General features: G+C 47.0%; 1 protein-coding gene across 7 annotated transcripts in view; it reads left to right on the top strand.

Annotated features, from left to right (window-relative positions):
• The first annotated feature begins 3,716 nt into the window (after positions 1-3,716).
• Positions 3,717-21,907, top strand: part of IRF2 (interferon regulatory factor 2) — an 87,175-nt gene continuing 68,984 nt past the window's right edge. Inside the window, exons 1-2 of one of the 7 annotated variants that reach the window (XM_042934276.1) lie at positions 3,717-3,896; positions 4,020-4,164. Coding sequence is in view for 3 of the 7 variants with exons in the window: in XM_042934271.1 (XP_042790205.1) it covers positions 4,351-5,384 (1,034 nt within the window). In the remaining 4 variants the exon portion in view is untranslated. The other 6 variants (XM_042934273.1, XM_042934272.1, XM_042934270.1 and 3 more) reach the window with 6 other exon arrangements.

Genomic DNA, 21,907 nt, shown 5'->3' with positions numbered 1-21,907 from the left:
GAATGATTCTTTTATGAAACTATTCTTGGTAGAAAAATAAATTAAAAACCCATTTGAAAGGAGAGATCAATCACTATGTGTCCAGCTGATCACTGCTCTCACTTAACTTCCTTGAAGAGAAATTACTCCTAATGCATGCAGGTGGATCTTCTTTTAGGAGGTTCTATTCCACCGGTGAAATATTAACATGCCTCACTCAGGAGATCACTCTGGTTTCATTATAGAAGATTGCTTGAACGGTGGTTTTTGCATTAGACCTAGGTGTTTGGTCAGAGTTCTTCAGTACGGCAAAGGTTACTTTTTTCAGAGACTTTCAGAAAGGTTGCATTTTGCTATATCGATCCCTTTTCCACAGAGATTTGTGACTGTATGTATCTCATCAAAGAGCTAAGAAATATTTCCTGACTGTGTATATCAATACCATGTGGACTTTGGGGGCGTATTTAAACTTTTGTCTGCAGTGATACGTCATCAAGGTCATAAGAACTGAGTGAAATTCATTCTATGCTTTATGTGTCTAAGGGCCTGAAAAATTGGAAACAGTACCCATGCCTCAGGGAGCTCCAGGGGGGAGCTCAGGAAAGGCAGGAGTCAGTGATCTCTGCCAGTTTCCTGGAGGGTCAGTGAGGTGACACATATACAAGGTTGTCGGGAAAGATGTGATGAGTTTAGTTTTTCAATGTTTTTTTATTTATTTTTGGGACAGAGAGAGACAGAGCATGAACGGGGGAGGGGCAGAGAGAGAGGGAGACACAGAATCGGAAACAGGCTCCAGGCTCCGAGCCATCAGCCCAGAGCCCGACGCGGGGCTCGAACTCACGGACCGCGAGATCGTGACCTGGCTGAAGTCGGAGGCTTAACCGACTGCGCCACCCAGGCGCCGCATGATGAGTTTAGTTTTAGACATCCATGAGTTGTTGAACCCGAGGAACATCTAGGAGGTAAATCACCCAGACGTCAGAAGCTATACACTTTGGAGCTATTACTAAATAGAGATATCTGAAGCTGTGGGCATGAGTGAGAGCACTCAAAGAGAAAGCATGTGGAATGAGAAAATACAAGGGTTTAGGATGGAATGTCTGGAAACACCGTACTTTAGGGGGCTGGCCGCAGAAGAGGAGCCAGCCAGGAAATAGAACAGGACAGAGGGAAGTCACCCAGGCACCCGGATGGGCACCGCTACATGGCACAGAGAGACTGAGTCGGTGAAGGCTGGAAACAGCCCTTTGGAAAAATTACGAGAAGGAAATACATAAAAACATCAGCACCTCAGTTCCCGACCGCTGAGATTCCAGGTGGCTTATGTTTTTCTTTCAACTCGTCGGCATTCTGTACAACGAGTATCGGTCACTGCATGTTAATAAAAGACTCTGATGGAGTCTAAAATATTTCATGAGAAACAAAAGGGCAAGGAATTCTTCATTCACAAGCATTTATTTGAGCGCCTGCGTGCAGGGCACCATGCTCAGCATAAAACAACAAACAAGAGGATGGCTCTGTTGTTTCACAACAAGGAGTGGCAGCTGGTTTGCCAAGGGCTTATGGGGCCCTGGAGCAGGAGATGGGGCTGGGAAAGTACTTTGGTGCCAGATTATACCGATTTTATATGTTTTGTTAAATAATACGGATTTTATTCTGAAGGCTAGGAGAGGTTTTTGAGGGGTGGAGTTAGGGTTGGAACGCGCTTTATTTGGAGTTGATTTTCTACTTAATTGGACGGTAGTGTGGCTGCTAGCCCGGAGGAGCACAACCTGGGAGCACAGCTGGAGGCGGGTTCAACACTGGATGAAGGCAATACAGGGCAGATGGGGAGGGCCGGGTCCGGATTTGGGAGTAGTAACAAGCCAGCAGGATGCTACCGATTGAATGGATGCTGGGGTTTTTAACTTGGGTCTGTAGGTGGGCAAAGAGTGACAACCGCCCTACAGACTTTGTATAGGACGACTCCAACTGCCTGTCGTGGTCACTGTTCTATGAAATAGGAAAGCGAGTAGCTGTGGCAGATGGTATTAGAGGAGAGAGGATGAGAAGGAATGTGTGTATCTATTGCTGAGATCACGTAGAAGACAGAATCCTAAACACTCGGCTGGCTGTCTCCTAACCACACAGGCGTCTTCAGATGCTTTCTTTTTCCAGTCCCTAGAAAACTCAATACTTCTGTGGCAAAGAGGGATGTTGGAGTTATGTTTTTAGAAAAGTGTTTGCCTGTACAGAACTATGGCCTCCCAGGAAGGGTCTTTCTTTGTGAGGCAGATCAGTTTGGGAGAAGCTGATTAAACTGCACCTGGGGGAAGAAACAGGTATAATTAGATGAGAATTGATGCTTTTAAAGCAAAGGACCCCCCCTACCCCCACCCCTCCCCAGCACCTGGGTGGCTCAGCGGGTTAAGCATCTGACTTTGGCTCAGGTCACGATCTCATGGATTGTTCTGCTGTCAGCACCAAGCCTGCTCTCTTGGAATCCTCTGCACCACCTCTCTCTGACCCTCCCCCCACTCGTTCTTTCTCCCTCCCTCCCCCCCTCCTCAAAATAAATAAACTTTAAAGCAAAGTCCCCAAAAGTGGTAGGTCCCAAATGAACTGTATGAGTTTGAACTAACACACCCTGAAGGTGACAGGTGCTGTACCTGTATTCTTGCATTTTATCATTTATCCCCATTTCACAGCATTGAAAACTAAGGCCTTAGGTTATGCAACAAGAGGGAGCATGCCCAGCTAATAAGTTAAAAGAGGCCGGAGTTGAATCTGGCTGGAAGTGCCACAGTATAAAGCTTCTCTCCTGGACCAGCCACGATGAAGACATCTTGAAATACAATTAATTCACACCCTCGCGCATCTCATCCTGCATTAGGTAACTTCTGTTGCACTGGCGAGAACTCAGTCTGGAGTGTGCTGCTGTTGACGGACTAGGGGAAGGCCTTCCTTATCGCCCCCAAACAGAGCGCCAGGTGGTGCCCGAGATGGCAGCATCCTTCAAATGGTTCCACCCTCAACCACTGATGAGGGTTCAAATAAGGTTAAGGTCGCCAAGTCCTCGCTCGGCCCAGTTCTTGAATTAATATCTAAGTATCGCTGTCTCGTCAGTTCCTTTTATTCCTTTGAGGCGGGCAGTGTTGCAGAGTGAATTTTCATCCGCTCTGAACACAGCGGTGCTGAACACCACTGACACCTGCCCCACCAACAGGCTGGCAAGAGCCCCTTGGCTCCCCCTGCCGCCCTCCTCCTCCTTCCTTCCCAACCTTCAGGTAACCCTGAGGATGGAGGGAGGGTCGGGTACCTGCTTTCCTCTCCTACAGCCGCGAGCTTCGGCCCTGAAACGAAGCGGGCTCCCGGTCGCCCCGGGACCCTCACGTCCCCCCACCCCGCCTCGAGTGTGAGCGCGGCGAGTGTGAGCGTCCCGGTGTGCCAACGGCAGACTCACGAGCAGCCGCTTGTTGCTCCCGCCGCCGCGCCGTGGGGAAGTGAAAATGAAATTGACTTTTCCGAGAAATGATGAAAGCGGCTCGGCCTGCCAATGAACAGCCGCGGCGAACTTCCGCACCTCCCGGCCCGGCCGCTCGCGCCCTCCCTCCGCCTCCACCTCCGGGTTGCACAAGCTTGAAACAAACACTGGGGAGGAAGGGCGGAGGGAGGAGGGCGGAGGGGGGAGGCGAGGGAGGGAGGGAGCCGGGCAGGGAGGAGGGCGGGGGGTGGGGGGATTTCCAGCCTCAGCTCTTCGCAGTTTCCTCTCCTTGTTTTGCTTTCGATCTGGACTGTTCTCAGGCAAGCCGGGGAGTAACTTTTAGTTTTGCTCCTGCGATTATTCAACTGACGGGCTTTCATTTCCATTTCACACACCCTAGCAACACTTAAACCTTGCGGAATTGTATTGGTAGTGTGAAAAAGCACACTGAGAGGTAACATTTTTTCAAATAATAGTTGTGACTGTGCGTGTGTGTTTTTCTCGAGGGCATGTTTGTGAGGACTGGAGGGGATGTATGTGTGCGCGTGTCCTGATGGTTTGACACAGTGTTTTGCAGACGGAGAATGCTGGGGTTCATAAATATTAATGCCGATTTTTGGAGGAACAGTCGGAGCTCTTACGGATCATCTGATTTTAGGGGAAGCAGGTTCTGCTGCTGTTGCTGCTGCTACTGGGGCTGCTGAGGCTGCAAGGAGGAGGAGGTAGAGAGGGAGGAGGAGGAGGAGGAGGTTGGTGGAGGTTTAATTTCACTTTTGGATTTGCAGATGCGGAGAGGTTGGCTCCATGGACACAGACCTGCTCTGTGTGATTCTGCGCCCCAGGTGTTGTGTGTGTGGGTGCAGGTCCGCCGGAGTGGGGCCTCCTTTTAAAACAAAATTACCGTGTGCATGTGTGTGCGTGTGTGTGTGTTTACAGACGCCGTGGCCACCGGATCCGAAGGAGGGGAGCGGGTCCTTCACGGTGTCCGGCGGCGGCGCCTCTCTCCGGGCAGCTCCAGCGTGAATAAGCCGGAGCCCGCCGTCCACCCGGCTGCCTGCGCCCCGCGCCCCGGCCGGGAGAGGCGCCTGGCGCCGCGGCCAAAGGAAACTTGGTGGGGCGCCCCGCGGCGGTCCCAGGGCTCGCCGGCCCGCGGGACTCGGGGAACGGTCGCGGGCGTCGGGTGCCAGTGGCCGGGGGCGGCGGGCGGGCTCCGAGCGGGGGTGGGCGCCGGGCCTGGCCGGCACGCCCGGCTTCCCGGGAGCTGGGCCGCTGCCGCCACCGCCGCTCCGGAGGGACGCCGCGTCCTCCTTCCCGCCGGCCAGCGTCCGGCCTGGCCCTGGGGCTTTGTCACTGCACTTGTCCAGGCGCGCGGGGGGTTCCGGCGGCGCGTCCCGGTAGGGCGCCGCGCGGAAGGGGTCATCCGCCCCGGCCGCGGCCTAGCGCCGGGCGCCTCCGGGTCCCCGCAGGCGCCCCCGGGCCGGCCTGGCGCGCTGGGCCTGACCCGCCTCGGCTACGGAGCGGGCGAGGTGGGGGCGGGGAGCCTCCGGGGACCGAGCGGCGCCCTGCTGGCAGGCGTGGGGGCGGGCGTCCCCTGGGGGTCCTGGGGCGCGCGGGCCGCGGCGGGGTGGGGACGCGAGTGCCCGCCCCGCGCCCTCCGACCCCGCTCTGGGCGCCGAGTGGCATTCGCCCGCCGGCCGAACGTGGTTGGTGCACGGCCGTGGCCGCCACTTCCTTTCCGCCTCGCGGGCCGGGCTCGCCCACCGAGCGCTGCCCGCCTCGGCCAATCGTGGCGCCCGCCCGCCTGCGGCCGCGCTCAGTGCCCCGGCCTGGGGGCCGGCCCGCGAGAGGGGCTCGGGAAGCCTCCGCAAGTTCGAAGGGCCTCTGGAGGTAACTCAGCCCCTCGCCAGGAAGCGCCGGCATCTGTCTTTGGCCCCGGGTCTTGGTACGTTTGCCCCCCTACCCCCTTGCCCGGTTAGAGGGGGAGAAGGGGAGGAGGCTGGCAGCCCGAGCCGGGCGCAAAGACAGTGTTCCGGGCACCAGGTGAGGCGCTCGGGTCCGTGGTTGTAGGCAGAAGCCTCGGTCACCAGCTGCAGATGTGCCCCCTGGGACTGGCAGGCGAGGTTGCCACATTTTAGCGGCGTGGCTAGCACTCATTTTCAGTCCCAGAGTAGAGTGTTTGGAACTTGGGGACATGTTACCCGCTCCGTCCCTCCTCAGCCCCTCCCTCCGGTGCGGGCGGTGGGTTGTGCTCCTCGTCCTTGGTTACCGGTTGGGAAGAAGGCAGTGTTTCTAAATGAGGAAAAGTGCTGGCATTTGCCTTCCGCCACTGGCCTCCCTGTTGCTGTGACTCGGTCTGCTTTTGATGAATGGCTAGGGAGGGTGGAGGATAGTTACATTTCCTGTTGTGGATTTTCAGGAATCACCAAGGTTGCTGTCAAGCCTGCAGTCATTTATGAGTTTTCAGCCCGATTGCAAGTAGCATTGGAACTTAGGAGCCTGCACTTTTTGGTGCTTTCAGGGCAGGTGCAGGAAGGGGTCTGGTGACAGACTTGAGTTCGAAAGGTGGATCGTCTTGATGTTAGACAGACGCGCGCTTCCTTGCCAGGACCTTGAGGGTGATCCCTGTTTCACGGCAGCTTGCACGCAGATTCAGGATTCTCTCCTTTTCTCAACGCCCATCCTTCCTTTTTTGGACGGGAGAGGGATGGACATAGAAACCTAAAAAGTCTTGGAAAAACTTGTCTTTTCTAAGGAAACCTCGGAGATGGAATGTTTAGAAATTAAACTGGCATTGCTAAGGGGTAATCTTGGAACATCTATCGATTGATGTGGCAAAGTCCGGAATGTCGCTGTTATTAGTGAATGATTATAATTTATAACAGCCTGTTGTGTAAGAAGTTAGATTCTGGCCTCTTAGATTCAGGAGTCCTGTTCTGTGATGGCTTGTAATTCCTTCTTAATATTAAACATTTATATATTTCATCCAACGCGAGTTGTCTTTCTTTCTTTTGATCTTCAAAAGTTCAAGATAATTTTGCCTGTTTCAGACTTACTTACCTGTAAAAATGTCACCGTAATCGAAAGTAAGAGTTGGTAGTTAAATTGGAGGCAAATTGTGGCAAAGAAATGGTTGTGCTAAGCGCAGCTCTGTGAACTATGGCCCCACTCTTCTCTTACTGTGCTTTCTGAAGTACTGTATTAGGCAAATATTCAATATGCTAAAGCTAGTTGAGGGTGTTAAACTTAACAACTAGTCGTGGAAAATTTGAGACTTTGGATGTTTAACCTGAGATGTGCATCCATTGTTGTTTCATGGTACTTTTGCAAGGACGTTGTACTTTTATTCTTAGGATTATCGAATATAAGCTCTGTGGTTTCGAGAGCATTTTCACACAATTTCCTTTTGATAGAGAACAGAACTCTAAATGGGGTATCTGGGACATGGTTCTGTTTTGTGCTTTATACCAAAAAGGACTCAGAGCAGATAAAGCACTTTATTTATTCATTTAATAAATATTCGTGAGACATTCACTATGTGTCAGACACTGTGCTAGGCTCCGTGAGTTCAACTGGGAACAGGAAGACAACTTCCTTTACCTTCTTGAGAAATTGCTTGTAGTTGGTGAGCTGATAATAACACAGCTAAAAGATAAATAACAGTGATTGCCTTTTGGGGTTAGTTCTATGGAAGGTGATAATAATAGTTACCTGCATATCTGATAGGGTTGCTTTGGGGAACAGATGAGATACTGTGTATGAAAGAAGGTTGTATAAGTTGCAGCAGTTACAAATGTGTGAGGCATTAACTTTCAGAATTCCGTCATTATTATTAATGTGAAAAAGCCAGGAAATCAAGACTGTGGATTAAATACTGGCATTCTCCTACAGAATTTTCAGCAAAAAGGGATTTACTTCTCCTGAGAGTATAATATGGGTAATGGCAAGGAATTAAACACAGAATAGCTATTTTATGTAAAGCTTCAAAGAATTTAACAGTGAAATATAATGTCAGTGAATTTTTTCCTGTCAGAAGAGAAGTTAGATGGTATCCATGGAGACCAAATGATATGGAAATAACAGTGATTGGACTGATGTATTTCTCTCTCCCCCCAACCTTTCTCCCCGCCTCGCGCCCCCCCTCCCCCCCCCCCCCCCCCCCCCCCCGCCCCCACGTATGTTATAAATCTTCTCAGGCTCAGTATGCTTTGGTCTGAATTTTCTTCACCCTTGCTTCACACTCTTTAAAAATTCATTATTTTTATTACAGGTATGCCCCTAGCTAATTTTAGCATTTTGCTGTAACACCTTTAATGGGAGCTGGTTAACTTTCATTTATTGAATGCTTACTGTGTACCCAACGCTATGTATGGGAAAATAAATAAAATAGACAGTATATATATGTAAAAGTATATAAAGTAGGGGCACCTGGGTGGCTCAAACTGGTTAAGCATCCAAGGTCATGATGTCACGGTTTGTGGATTCGAGCCCTGCACTGGGCTCTGTGCTGACAGCTCAGAGCCTCGAGCCTGCTTCATATTATGTGTCTCCCTCTCTCTCTGTTTCTCCCTCTTCTGCCCCCCCTCAAAAATAAATATGAAAAAATTTTTAAGGTATATAAAGCAATACATAAAAATAATATAACTGCTAAGAAGTGTTAGTTACTATTATATATATTATTATACTATATATTTTATGTAATAATATATAAAATCATATATTATAAAATACAATATATAATAAAATATATAATAAAAATATATAATAAAATTTTACTATAATAAAATCAGTTCTTTCCATCTGTATGGGATACCATATTCTTCTCACATAGGGTAGGAGGTCAGGGCTTTCTGCCCGTTGGCCCCCTATGTGCCCTACTTTTGTCCTGAGTGAGATCACTATTTGGTGCACAATGTCTGTCCAAGGTAGGGTTGAGGGTTGGCCCTCAAGGGAGTGGCTGGTAGGAATGAAAGTGAGGAAGTTTGGATAAATCTTGATTTTTTTTAAAAGATTGATAAATTATCCATAGGTTCCAGATTTAAACCTGAAGCCAATATTTTATATAAAATACCTAGGGAAAAACCCAAGCAGGAAATCCAGCCCTCAGGCACCAAGCTCTATATGCTCTATAATTTCTCTATAATTTCTATAATATAATGAATAAGATAATACAGTTTTCACTGGAGAGGACTCCGCAAGGCCCCTTGGGCCGCACCTTCGAGCATCCTTTTTAAATGATTTTCTCCCTCTGTCTATGAAATAAATTGTGTTTCCATAGGAAGACTTGGATTTCTGTTTTTATTATTTAGAATTGTAGAAGACTTCTGGTGAGAACTCCTGATTGACTTGGGAGAAATAGGATCCAGTCTGGTTGATCTCATTTTGGCCCGAAGTAGAGAACCTTGACGTTTTAGACCCCAGACGGCCTTTTTTAAGACAAACTCCTGGCCCCTTAGGTTTTCTGAGTTCTGAAACTAGCACAGAACCTCTGCTGGTGTTCGGCGTTGATAAACAAAACTTGAGTCCAGCAAAAATGTCCCCGCTGCCTCCTGCCCTATGCAGGCCTCATTGTCCCCATTTTTATGAGAAACACGGCTTGTGCAATTCTTTCTGAGGAGGGATTCTGAGCATGTTTATCTCAAGGGCAAGGCTGATGTAGTTCAACGAGATATCTTTGTCTGGGATTTTGTGTGATGAAGTTCTGGCCAGTTTTCATTAAAGCAATATTTTTTGAGAGTTAACTACTTGCTGTATAATCTTCATAAATAATTTCTTTTCAGGCGTACTTAGCAATCTGTTGCTACGCTTGCACACTCAGTGTGATGGAAGGAAAGATGAGCTTCCAATTTAATTTGAGCTAACAAATGTCAGGTTTGTGCACGATCTAAAGAAATGTTTTATAGATAGAATACACTGTCCTGGCCCCATACTCTTAGAATCCTGCTGACTTTCCCATTTCATGAGATTGACATTTTTGAGTGAGAAGGGACTGCATACACATGGCTTTTTTTTTTTTTTTCAAGCAATATCTAACGTGTTATTTTTGAAGAGAGCTTTTTTTTTTCCCTCCTTACCCTAGAATTACTGAACAGGGTGAGGAAAATTAACACTGGGGAGAACAGTGTCCCAACACCTGGGTAGGGTGCCAGTGGGTGCACGGATGGATGGGATGGGAGTGGGAGGGAATTGGAAGGTGATGGTTTTGGGGGGCGGCGGTGAGGGGATGAAAAAGAGAATAGGTGTAGGGTAGAATCATGCCTCCTGAATTCTCGTGTGGGGGAGAGAGAGAGAGAGAGAGAGTGAGAAGAAGGAATCAGGCAGGTGGATTTTCTCTCTCTACACATATCACTGAAGGGGTTTTGGGGTGGCAGGGAGCAAGGTGGTAGTTCATGGATACTGACTCAAGGGTAAGTTGACGTACTGGAGGACCGTCCACGTCCGACTTTGGAATGAAGGCTTTTTATCCTGGGGAAGGTGAAGTCTGATGGGAGAACCGCTAGGGCATCAGGCGACTTCAGGCAAGCTCACAAGAGGTTGTGGACAGTTACCACTTGGGCGTGGTTGAAGCCACCTTGGAGGTCGTAGTGCTGGAGCCAGAGCACTTGGAGGCATTGATACCCCCACTCGAGACCTCAGACTCCATCGAAAATTGCCTTTGGAGGCAACCATGGACCCCCGAGAGGAAGATACATGGTGATAAAAATTTTTAGACATGTTGTAATAGCTCTCTTAGCCCCATGCTGGTCTTCCTTGCTGCTGTTTTATTCTTGTCGGGTTGTAGGAGGTCACCGGGGGTCAGGAAATCAGAACGGGCTACTTCGATGTTTCCCAAAGGAATAACTGACCCACGTTAAGCCTGAGCTATGTGTGCCGAAGCTGGGTCCGGCAGGTCACTGATTTGGAAACTAAGCACTCTGTATTGCAGTTGGGATTGGACATGGCAAGGAAGTTTCCGGAATTCTATCTGGTGTTACATGCTTGAAGCTTTAAAGATGTTAAAACTCTCTGTTCCAGTAATGCCACTTCTAGGAACCTAGTCACGTGGAGTAACCAGAAATGGGACAAAGATTTATGTACAAGTATGTTTATTGAATTAGCTTTTGTCATAGTGAGAATTTGGAAACAACCTAAATACCCAACAATGGGAATACATGTAAGTGAATTATGGCACATCCAGACAATGAGTACAGATAGCTTGGAAAATTCATGTTTTTTGCATTTAATGATGGAAAAATGCTTGTGAGGAATGTTGAGTGGAGAAAAAGAGATACTTAATGGTGACTCTAATTCCATTTAAAAAATGTGTGTGTGTATTTGTATATACATCATTAAAGAAAAAAAACGAGAAGAAAATATTTTGATGGTGGGATCGAGGGTGTTTGGCTTTTTTCCCCACTTGAAACACTTGCGTTTTGCAAATTAAGGTAACAGCACCACTGGCTTCTATAACCAGAAAAATATTCTCGAGATGACTCTGTAGTGTCCCCTCTGACGTCATCTCTGATAAATGTAAGATCAGGACACGACTGAGGGGGATGTTGTATGTGGACTTGGCCATTCTTGAGCTCTTTCTGCCTTGACGTTTGGAGCCAGGCTCTAGAATCTGGGCTCTCCCAGCCAGGGCTGAGAGATGCCCTTGTCTGGATTCAGCTCTTGTTACTTGAAGTCACTGAGATTGACAGCTCCTCGGTGAGGGTGGGGCACGCTGTTTTGTCAAAAACCGGGGAGGGTCAGAGATGTTACCCCGCTTCGCAGATATGTCTTTTCTGTATGTGAATGCTGCAGAAACAAGACACTGGGGTAGAAGAATTCTTTATCCATCTCAATGGCCAGGACAACAGCCAGAATGATGTTGCAGTGATAATCACCCATACCCAGGGCCTCCGGTGATGCTGGGAAAACAGGTGGAACGTGGGTGTGGGCTACACTCTAGATGACATCAGAGCAACCATCCATCTCCTCAGCCAAGGGAAAAACAGACAGGGGGGGGGGGGCGGGGACCCAACAACAACCACCTTTGCTCCTTTGAGAGGGAATGGAAAGGATTCAGGGTTCTACTCCTAACCTTTTGGAATGTAAGGTTTTTTTTTCTAGAGGTGTTCTAAGATCTGGGTTTCATTCCTTTTGAAATGTCCTGGCACCCTGGGAACTTTACCCAGGGACCTAGTCTAGGCTGTATCCCTTTGGCCCTCTTGAGCAGATAAGGGTTAAATTATCCTATTGGATCAGAGCAATTAATTTAGACAAATGGCTACAGATCCAATTTTCATGGCATGTGAAAAATAAAGTGTTTCTAGGGGAAGTGGATGCAAACATTCCCTATCTTGGAGGGCACTTTTGGGGATGAGCTCTGGGTGTCGTATGTAAGAGGTGAATCACTGGGTTCTACTCCTGAAGCAAAGACCACACAGTATGTTAACTAACCTGAACAACAACAACAAAAAAACCCCAAAACATCCCCTATCTTTATATCCCATACATTCTCTATCTTTATATTGCATACATTCCTGTGTCCTGGGTGGCTAAAGTGTCTCACAGAAGCACTGAAGAATCCAGGGAAGTTTTATTTCCTCACACAACACCCTTTATTGGAGAATGACTTTTGCTATGACTCAGAGTGTGACTGAAGACTTTTCACACCGGCAGAATCCTCCAAATCCCTAATTTGTGTCTGAGAAAAAATTTAGTTCTGATCCCTTGGTAGCTACTGGAGATATTTTTGGATTGTTACAAATTTTGAATTGTTCACGGGTGCAACCATTAGCACTTCAGAGGCAGAATACCAAAGCATAGCTTGAGAAAGAGAAAAGTATTGATTAGGACAACACTGTCCAATACAAATAACACATGAGCCACGTGCGTAATTTTTCATTTTCTAGTAGCCATGTCAGGAAAGTAAAAAGAAAGCGGTAAAATTAACTTCCGTAATATTTTATTTAGGTTAGGATGTCCAAAATATTACCATTTCAACATGGGGTTCATGTGAAATTATTAATGAGGTCATTTGGTTTGTTGTTGTTGTTTGTTTTTTTTTTCCGTACCGAATCTTCAAGATCCAGCATTGTCTTTCACAAACCTGTGTGGCACATCCGAATTTAGCCTGGTCACGTTTCAAGAGTGCAGTAGCCACGTGTGGCTGTCACGTTAGGTGGTGCAGGATTAGGAAATGAAGCAAGGTGTCAAGGGGGAAGTATGGGGAAAAGTTGTAATCCAAGGACTAAACCTAAGAACACTGAGGGAGAGCAGATTTGAGTGGTCCTTTTGGTGATTTGGTCATTTGGTGATAACTGCTTGCACCTCCCTGCCTCCCCCCCACAACCCCCCCCCCCCCCACCACCCCGATCTCTTCAGCCTAAGGTAGTAAAATGCTCCAAATTTCTTTAGAGGTCACCTGCCATATGTACCATTCCATGGCGATCAGTCACAAACACCTTGAATCTTTTCTAGCCTCTGGAACTGTTAAGAAAATAGTTGATTCCTTGGGTTTTTCCACTTATAACACCTACATGGCAAATTATTTGTGAGCTAGGGATTGTGTTATATTTCTTTGCATTCCCCACCAGTACTTGATACGCAGTAAGAGCTAGATAAATATTTGTTGGTTTGATTTTCAGCCCTGAAGCAAAGGTTAGCTCACAAGGCTGAATTCCAGTTTGGAATGGGCGACATAGATCTGTCTACTTTGTGTTCAAAACCAAATGGCATATGTATTGAGCACATAAACGTTGAGATTTGTCACTTTGCATTAGGATTTGTCACTTTGTATTAGGGGTTCAGCATTTTGAAGGTGAAAAACTGTGTTTTTTTTTTCTTCCTTTGTACCCAGGACTTGACAAAAATCTTACCAGTCCCTTTCTTCTTTTTAAAAAATGTTTATTTATTTATTTGAAAAGAGGGCGTGCGTGCACGTGCACTAGCAGGGGAGGGGCAGACAGAGGGAGAGAGAATCCCAAGCAGGCTTCCTGCTTTAAGCGTGGAGCCGGACACGGGGCCCAATCCCATGAATGATGAGATCACGACCTGAGTTGAAATCAAGAGTCGGACGCTTAACCGACTGAGCCACCCAGGCGCCCTGTCCCTTTCTTTGACATTGAAGTTCTGATGAGTATACTAACAGCTTTCTGTACATGTAAATAAGCTACGCACACTGATAAACTGGAGATGTGTATTTGGGAGCTGCTACTTTCTTGGTGGGTTAGTCATTGACGATAACTTTATTATTAACAGACACTTAGCCATAACGTATATGCGGTGAAATTCTTTTAAAGTCAAGTACAGTATTTTACAGTTGCCTTCATTTGTTCCCTTTGACTATCATTGTTGGTTTGAAGCAACAGACTTCTCCACAGAGCCAAGGCAATTTATTTTTACTGAAGCCTACCAAAGAACTGCTTAGGTAGCTTTTCTCCGCGAGATTAAATACGACCTTCACTGAATCATGTTAGCAGGGCCAGCAGCTAGAAAAATAAAGACTAAACCAAACCTTCAGCAAAGAAATTCCCAGCTGCTCAGTGGGTCCGAGCTTTTCTGATTGCTTTCTTCCAATGAAAACACTGTAGATTAGTTTTAAGTGAATTCTAGTAGGTTTGGGGATTTGCAACTGACAGAAGAACAGGAAAGTATAAGCTCACTTTAAAATAGTAATCCTGAAGGTAAATCTTTATGGACTCTTTTTGGGGAATGTTGGGATTTTGTTCATATGGGAAAACTTAACTCAATGTGCATTGTTTAGCTGACCTTGAAAGTTAAGCTCCTCAGGATAGAATGGAGACAGAGAAATCAGAAGTGAAGCTGTTGCCCCAGAAGGACACTGTGGACTTGTGGGGTGTCCTGGGTGTTCCCAGGGACCAACACCGACAGCATTGCCCTCCTTTCTTTCTTCCATGATAGGGTAAAAGTAGAAATGGGGCTCCTGCAAAGGAGGCCCCTGTAGGGAATGTAGATGAACTGCCATTTCCACTTTTGAGTGTGAGTTGTAAATAATTGGTCATACTGGTGATTCGAGAAGTCTGGATGAATTTTAAATGGTGTAGGAGAGGATTTGCCTCTCTTACAGGTGCTTTTAATACATTAGGTCTTAAAAATGTTTTTTTTTTTAATTTTTTTTAACGTTTATTTATTTTTGAAAAGAGAGAGACAGAGCATGAGCGGGGGAGGAGCAGAGAGAGAGGGAGACACAGAATCTGAAGCAGGCTCCAGGCTCCGAGCTGTCAGCACAGAGCCCGACACGGGGCTCGAACTCATGGAACGTGAGATCGTGACCTGAGCCAAAGGACGCCCAACCGACCGAGCCACCCAGGCGCCCCCCCCCCCTTTTTTTTTAATTTCTTTAAAGTCAGGTTGCAGTTTGGGTTGAGATGAGCCATTCCACCGGAGCAATGGACTATTTTGATCATTGAGTGACGTGTTTCACAGCTATTGACTCAGTGCCAACTCTGTGGAGAGGGAGGTGCAAAAAGGTAAAAATGAGCTTGGATTTGAGGTAGCTAGGCAGAGGATATCGCCATGAGGATATAGCTGTAAGGATGTAGCTAATTTTAACAGCTAGCTAAAACACAGTCAAGCAGTCAGGCGTCTAAGACCCCAGTTCTGGAAGGTGCTCTTGGACATGTGTCTTGGACCTTCTAGAGTCCTCCGTGGGCCATGTGGCGTCGTCTCAGATTGTAGGGGAAGTAACAGTGCTAATATGACAAAATTTTGGCCGGGCGTATCCATTTTATTTTCTAAAAGACAGATTCTTCTATCGTAGGCATAGAACAACATATTGCTTTGTCGTTACTGTTGTTTTTTCCACAGTTCTTTCACATTTCGTTTGGCGTGTAGAATTCAACTGTTGTCTGGTGTCTTTTGTCATTCAGGAAAACCATGTGGGTAAGTCCTGATAGCTATCTCTGCCGTCTACTTCCTTTTCCCTCAAGGTAGACCCTGTAGCCAGCAGTGCTGCTAATAAATTTTACTGCTGTGCTCTCGCCCCGGAGGTCGGTGCTGGGAGAATCTAGCCCTTTCTTTGTACGTCCAGGAGAGGCTCTGTCCTCACTTGGTTTGAGTTATCCTCGCCATGAAAGGGAGGTTGGCCCTTACTGAAATTTGAAAATCCTCGTTTTGCCTCTCTTGCTCACTCATTCTTTGGGTGTGTGCATGTGTGTGTGTGCACACAAGTACACACAAGCACACGTGCCAGTCAATACTTCAAGTTGCCTGGAATCAAAGAGTAACTGTCATGCATGATGGGACCAAAGGCAATAGTGGAGCAAGCAGCGAATTCACAAATGCCTGCCTTCGTATTTCTTTTTATTGTGGTAAAAGTTATGTAACATAACATTTACCGTTACAAACATCTTTAAGCATATAATCCAGTGGCGTTAAGTGCGTTTACAGTGTTCGCAGGTGTCACCACTGTCCACCCAAGGGCTTACTAATATCTCCAACAGAAACTCTGTGCCTATTTTTGTTTTTATTTTTTTTAATGTTTACTTAATTTTGAGAGAGACAGAGCAGGGGCAGGGGAGGGGCAGAGAGAGGGAGACACAGAATCTGAAGCAGGCTCCAGGCTGTGAGCTATTAGTACAGAGCCTGATGCTGGGCTCGAACTCACGAATCGCGAGATCATGACCTGAGCTGAAGTCAGATGTTTAAATGACTGAGCCATCCAGGCGCCCAGAAACTCTGTACTGAGTGAACAAGAACCCCGCTGCCCTCAGCCCCTGGCAACAACCATCGTACTTTCTGTCTATGAATTGGATCACTCTAGCTACCTCATATATGTGGAATCCTACAATATTTGTCCTTTTGTGACTGTTTTTTTTTTTTCCCCACTTAGAGTGCTTTCCAGGTTCATCTGTGTTGTAGCATGTGCCAGAACTTCATACCTTTTTAAGACTGAGTAATAGTCCCACATTTTGTTTTTCCATCCATCTGTTGATGGTTGCCTGCATTGTTATTATTACCATTTAGCCGCAGTAATCATTCCTGCAAAAAGTATCAGGCCTGGTTCCTGCTTTCCATTCTTTCAATGCAGTGGATCATCTGGTAATTCCAGGTTTCAAAATTTTGACAAACCACCCAACTTGTCCACAGTGGCAATTCCATTTTACGCCCTTCTAGGAATGCATGAAGGTTCCAGTTTCTCCACATCCTGGCCAACATTTGTTATTTTCTGTTTTTCTTTCTCTCTCTCCCTCTTTCTTTCTTTCTTTCTTTCTTTCTTTCTTTCTTTCTTTCTTTCTTTCTTTCTTTCAGTAGCCCTCCTGATGGATGTGAAACAGTATCTCCTTGGGCTTCTGATTTGCATTTCCCTACTAGGTGGTGGTGTTGAGCATCTTTTCATGTGCTTCGTTATTTGTAGATTTCCTTTGGAGAAATGTCTGCTTAAATCCTTTGCCCATTTTTGAATCAGTTATTTGGTTTTTTTGTTGCTGAGTTGTAGGATTATGTCATTCTTTTTGTGGGTTCCCAAATGACGTGCTAGATGGTCTTCAAAGCTGATAATGATTCCCCCGTCTTCATAGTGTGAGTAGCATACGGCACAAAATCATTTAAAAAATTTTGTCATGATGGCGCGCCTCAGTGGCTCTGTTGGGTTAAGCGTCTGACTTCAGCTTAGGTCATGATCTTGCAGTTCCTGAGTTCGAGCCCCGCGTCGGGCTCTGTGCTGACAGCTCAGAGCCTGGCGCCTGCTTCGGATTCTGTGTCTCCCTCTCTCTCTGCCCCTCCCCTGCCTGCTCTCTGTCTCTCTCTCAAAAATAAATCAACATTAAAAGGAAGTTAAAACATTTTTTTGCAATGTTGTAAAAGCAACATTGTTGATAAAGCACCTATTGAGGAATTAAATTATGTTGTAGGAAGTAAATTTGGGTGGATTGGTAAATAGGGAATCAGATAAAAGTACTTAATCTCATAGAATACTAGAATTGGAAGTTTCCTTAGAGATTATAGTCTGCTCCATCGGTTTTTTAGCTGGAGAAATCAAGTGACCTGCCCAGGATCTGGTGGCCAGATGAAGTACTTGGTATGTTTTGTTGGACTCTGTCGTAAAGAATTAACTTTTTTTGTGTGTTGTACTTTGAATTCTAAAATTTCTGGTTAGAGGAAGCACAGCAGTGCCCGAATATGGTAGTGAATTAATTGTAGTGGCTGCTCACAGGTTCATCACCACTGTGGTATGAGGATAAAAGTGAGTGAAGGTAGCCTGTCATGATCTGGCCGTTTGTGAGTTCGAGCCCCGCATCGGGCTGTGCGCGGACAGCCTGGAGCCTGCTTGGGATCCTCTGTCTCCCCCTCTCTCTGCCCCTCTCCCACTTGCTCTCTGTTTCTCTCTCTCCAAATAAATAAACAAACATTAAAATAAAAAGCGAGTAAAAGCAGCCTTAGAATAGCATTTGGAGCATGAGCATTTAAATATAATACATCCAATAATGGTTTAATACTACTACTTGTGTGGATGAAGACAAATTGATTGCTGTAATAACAGATCTGTAAAGTAAAATGAACGCATTTGTGTATTTGTTGTGAATTATCGACCAAATGAGGAACCGTTTATTTGTTCTTACGAGAGCTACAGTGGATGAGGAAATTCAGTGAAATACCACAACTGTACAATAGCAAATTTATTGTTGGGTTGCTTTTATGTTGTGCTCAAATTTTTCATCTCACCTGATCCTTCTGCAGAGTTGGTTTTCATTAAATCGTACGGCCTGGGAAGATAACATATGGATCATAACTAAGAGTGAATTGTTAAATAATTGGGAAGAAGATACATAATGTCTCTGACGTAAGGCAGAGGGGGGAAACTTATATTCCCTCTGGTGTGGGACCCAGGCTTTAAAAAAAAGTCCTCAAAATTAGCCTCAAGTACTAGGAAAACAAATATGATCATGACGAAATCAAGTTGAAGACCCCTTTCTGCAAGCACGTATTTTAAAGGAAACTCTCAGGAGATTTAATTCCTTCGGGAGACATTTTTTGAACCGGGCTGCGGAGATGTAAAATTGACAATTTCGTGTTCTCAAAGAGCTTATCATTTACTTAGAGAGACAGGCGTGTAGATAACCATCTGTAGTAACAGAAAGAATGAAATGTGTGCTTCATAAAAGCACAGCAAGCCCAAGGCGCTGTGTCTTTGACCAGCGAAACGGGGTGTGCTTCACTCCCTACTTCCCACCTGCCAGAAAGACGATGGCCGATGGCGGTGTCGACTGGTGGCCAAAGGGCGAGCGGGGCATCTTTGGTTGACAGAAGAGGAAGAGCGAAGGTGACATGGGTTGAAAAGGCCTTCCATTCTTGGCACATGGGGCGTGGTCTGATGTGGTGGGGTTAGATGGATCCCGGGAGTGACAGGGACAGTCTGGGTGGCCACAGCTACCTCAAGTTCTGTGCTCCCGTGTTTCCCAGTAGAGAAAGGGTTTGTTTTGAGGACAGAGCAAGTTTTCGGGGGGCGGGGGGTGGAAGGTGATTGAAAGGATTGGGAACATTTTCCCCTTACGTTTTGGAAAATGGTAGGTAATTACTGTGGCCCGGGGGTGGCAGGACCGAGAGCCTGTCGCTTTTGAGAGGAGATGTAAGGGGGCATGCGTTGGTTGTTCCTACGCACCGTGGGCCTTGCAGAAGGGGCCAGATTGTGTTTTTGATGATAACCAGGCCTGTCTTTGGGGTGCTTTGATACGTTTCTAAGAGGAAGTAATGCACAGGTATGAAAATATTTTTTTGTACTCTCTTTTGTTTGTTTTGGTTTGGTCTATAAAGAGAGAGAAGGGATTATGCACAGGTCCACAGTAGACCGTTGTCCTTAATACGGATGAGAGACCCAAGTTGGAGCACCGAGACACTGGATGGTGAGGTGCCCCAAAACCACGCATGAGCACAGCGGAAGTTTTCAGGACGGGCGTCCTGTTGGCTCACATGTGATGGGGATCCCGCTCTCCCCTGGGTGGTGAGACTGGCTTGTGGCTTAGGAGGCTCCTCCCTGTCCAGGTGTGAGGTATGCTCGTTCACGGTCTCTGAGTTATGCCCACAGAAGGCCATGGAAGGGCTGGGGCATGGATCGTTAGGGTCAAGCCCAAACTACAGGCACTTGGGAAGCTCAGAGGAAACTGGTGGTGTTGGCTGCACCTCGCTGAGGCCCCTTCCCATCTGCATTCCCTCCGCACGGCTGAAGCCAAAATGGCACCACCATCGGGTGTGGAGGCCACGTCAGCTTGGTTGACTGGCTGCACTGATAGCATGATGGAGATTTGCTGGGCTCTCCGCTTCATTGGGGGGATAAGGTTTGAAGATCTTACTCAAAGGCCTTAGATTTTTCTGGGTTATATTACAGATATCACATTCTGCATCTGTTATTCATGGCTGCCTTCTCGACTCTGATTAGATAAACTTTGGAGTACCGTCATGGGTTCCTCAGGGCTCAGCAAAATGACTCGCGTACACCCAGCACTCGATAAATATTGGTTGAATTAAATTGTAATGATTGACCTAGTTCTCCGTTTGTTATCTCCCGTCCACCCACGGGCCCGTGTAGTACCTTAGAGCTAGCAGGGCTCGTGTGCTGTGTTGCCTAGTAAAGAACAGGACGGGACAGCAGGTGGAAAGCACATCAGCCATGTTCACGTGTGCCCAGGGGTGTATGGGGTGTTTCCCCTCATCAGTCAACAGGGACCCTTGTTAAGGGGCCGAACAAATGGCTCTCTGTTAATTAGCCAGTCTTGGACGGGCTTTCCGGCTGTGTCTCTCCCGCTTCCACCCTTTCCCTGTGGCACAGCCTCTCCCTGTTACCGGTTCAATCCTGCCACGTACACTTCCTCCCTCTTGCCTCTGTTGTTATTCTTCCTTTTGTCTGGAATGTTCTTCCTTTCTTTTCACCTGAGGATCTCTGATCTCCCCAAGCCCAGTTCAGATGGCCCCTCTTCTTTGAAGTCTCCCAGAGTTAGCTCTTCTGGGTTTTTCCCAGTAAAACACCCCCGGAATGCCCTCTACAAAAAAGTCACCTTTATAAAACTCAGGGGCACATTCTTGTGAAGCTAATGAGATGGCGTTGAGGGTGGGGGAGTCTGTTGCAGAGAGCGAACCAGGAGCCGGTGGTGTTGAATGCCGCTGTTGAGTTGTCATGGGATGGAAGGCATCCTGAAGTGCCCCGTCGAAAGTTCCACCGTCCTCAGTTTGTTTCCCTAGAGTCACCTTCAGGACGAGATGCCTCATTTTGGAGTTGGTTGCTTATGTGCCCGAGTCCATCACTGCTGTGTCAACTCTGAGGATGGAGATCATGCCCTCATCACCTTTGTATCACCCCCGTCCGAGATGGTCATTGCGCTTGGCACATAGGGCTTTTTAGAGTACCTGGCTCGGTAAGGTTTTTTTTTTTAATGTTTATTTATTTATTATTTTTTTGAAGAGAGAGAGAGAGAGAGAGAGAGACAGAGCAGGGAGGGGCAGAGAGAGAGGGAGACAGAGAAGCCCAAGCAGGGTTCCCACTGTCAGCACAGAGCCCGATGCAGGGCTTGAACCCACGAACCGTGAGATAATCACCTGAGCTGGATCCAAGAGTCAGCCGCTTACCTGGCTGAGCCACCCAGGTGCCCCTAAATGTTATTTACTTTTTGAGAGAGAGGGAGGGTGAGAGTGGGGAAGGGACAGAGAGAGACAGGGAGACAAGAGGATCTGCAGTGGGCTTTGCATTGACAGCAGAGAGTCCGATGTGGGGCTTAAACTCATGACCTGAGCTGAAGTCGGACGCTCAACTGACTGAGCCACCCAGGTGCCCCAATAAAATTATTTTATTAAAAAAAATTTTTTTTACATTTATTTATTTTTGAGAGACAGCGTGAGACAAAGTGAGAGTGGGGGAGAGGCAGAGAGAGGGAGACACAACCTGAAGCAGGCTCTGAGCCGTCAGCACAGAGCCCGATGCGGGGCTCGAACCCATAGACCGTGAGATCATGACCTGAGCCGAAGTCGGACGCTCAACCCGACTGAGCCACCCAGGCGCCCCAGGATTTTTTAAATGAAAAGTTGAGTAAATATATTTCAAAAGTTTGTTAACATACTGAGCTCGATTTATCTGGAAAATGTCACGAACGTAGCAAAATTCTTCTTCTTTATGTCGCCTGCTTTTCGCAATCAGTTTTCCCCCTACTTACTTACCACTTATTCATAGTAAGTTTTTTCCATCACATCACATAGTTCATATCATCTGCTTTTTCCTCCCCAGCCCCTGCCAACCATGGGTTCTCCAGGAGGGATTTTTCCACTTTCTTATCACTGGTTTGCAACCTTCTCGCCAGCTTCCCTGCTGTAATCTGCAATTGGCCCCTGAACTCAGAGGGCAGAGGCAGATGAGGGAGGAGGTAGGTGGCAGTTTTAATAAGCAAAGGGCACTTCCTGTGAGGCTTGTCTTGGCTGCAGCAAGATGATTAGATCCCTGCACCTGCCCGCCAGACCTTCGAAGTTTACATAGAGGCCTTAACTGGGTTCAGTCAG

Source organism: Panthera leo, chromosome B1, assembly GCF_018350215.1.
Source record: "Panthera leo isolate Ple1 chromosome B1, P.leo_Ple1_pat1.1, whole genome shotgun sequence".
NCBI lineage: Eukaryota > Metazoa > Chordata > Mammalia > Carnivora > Felidae > Panthera > Panthera leo.
This window is presented reverse-complemented; position numbering and strand designations above follow the sequence as displayed.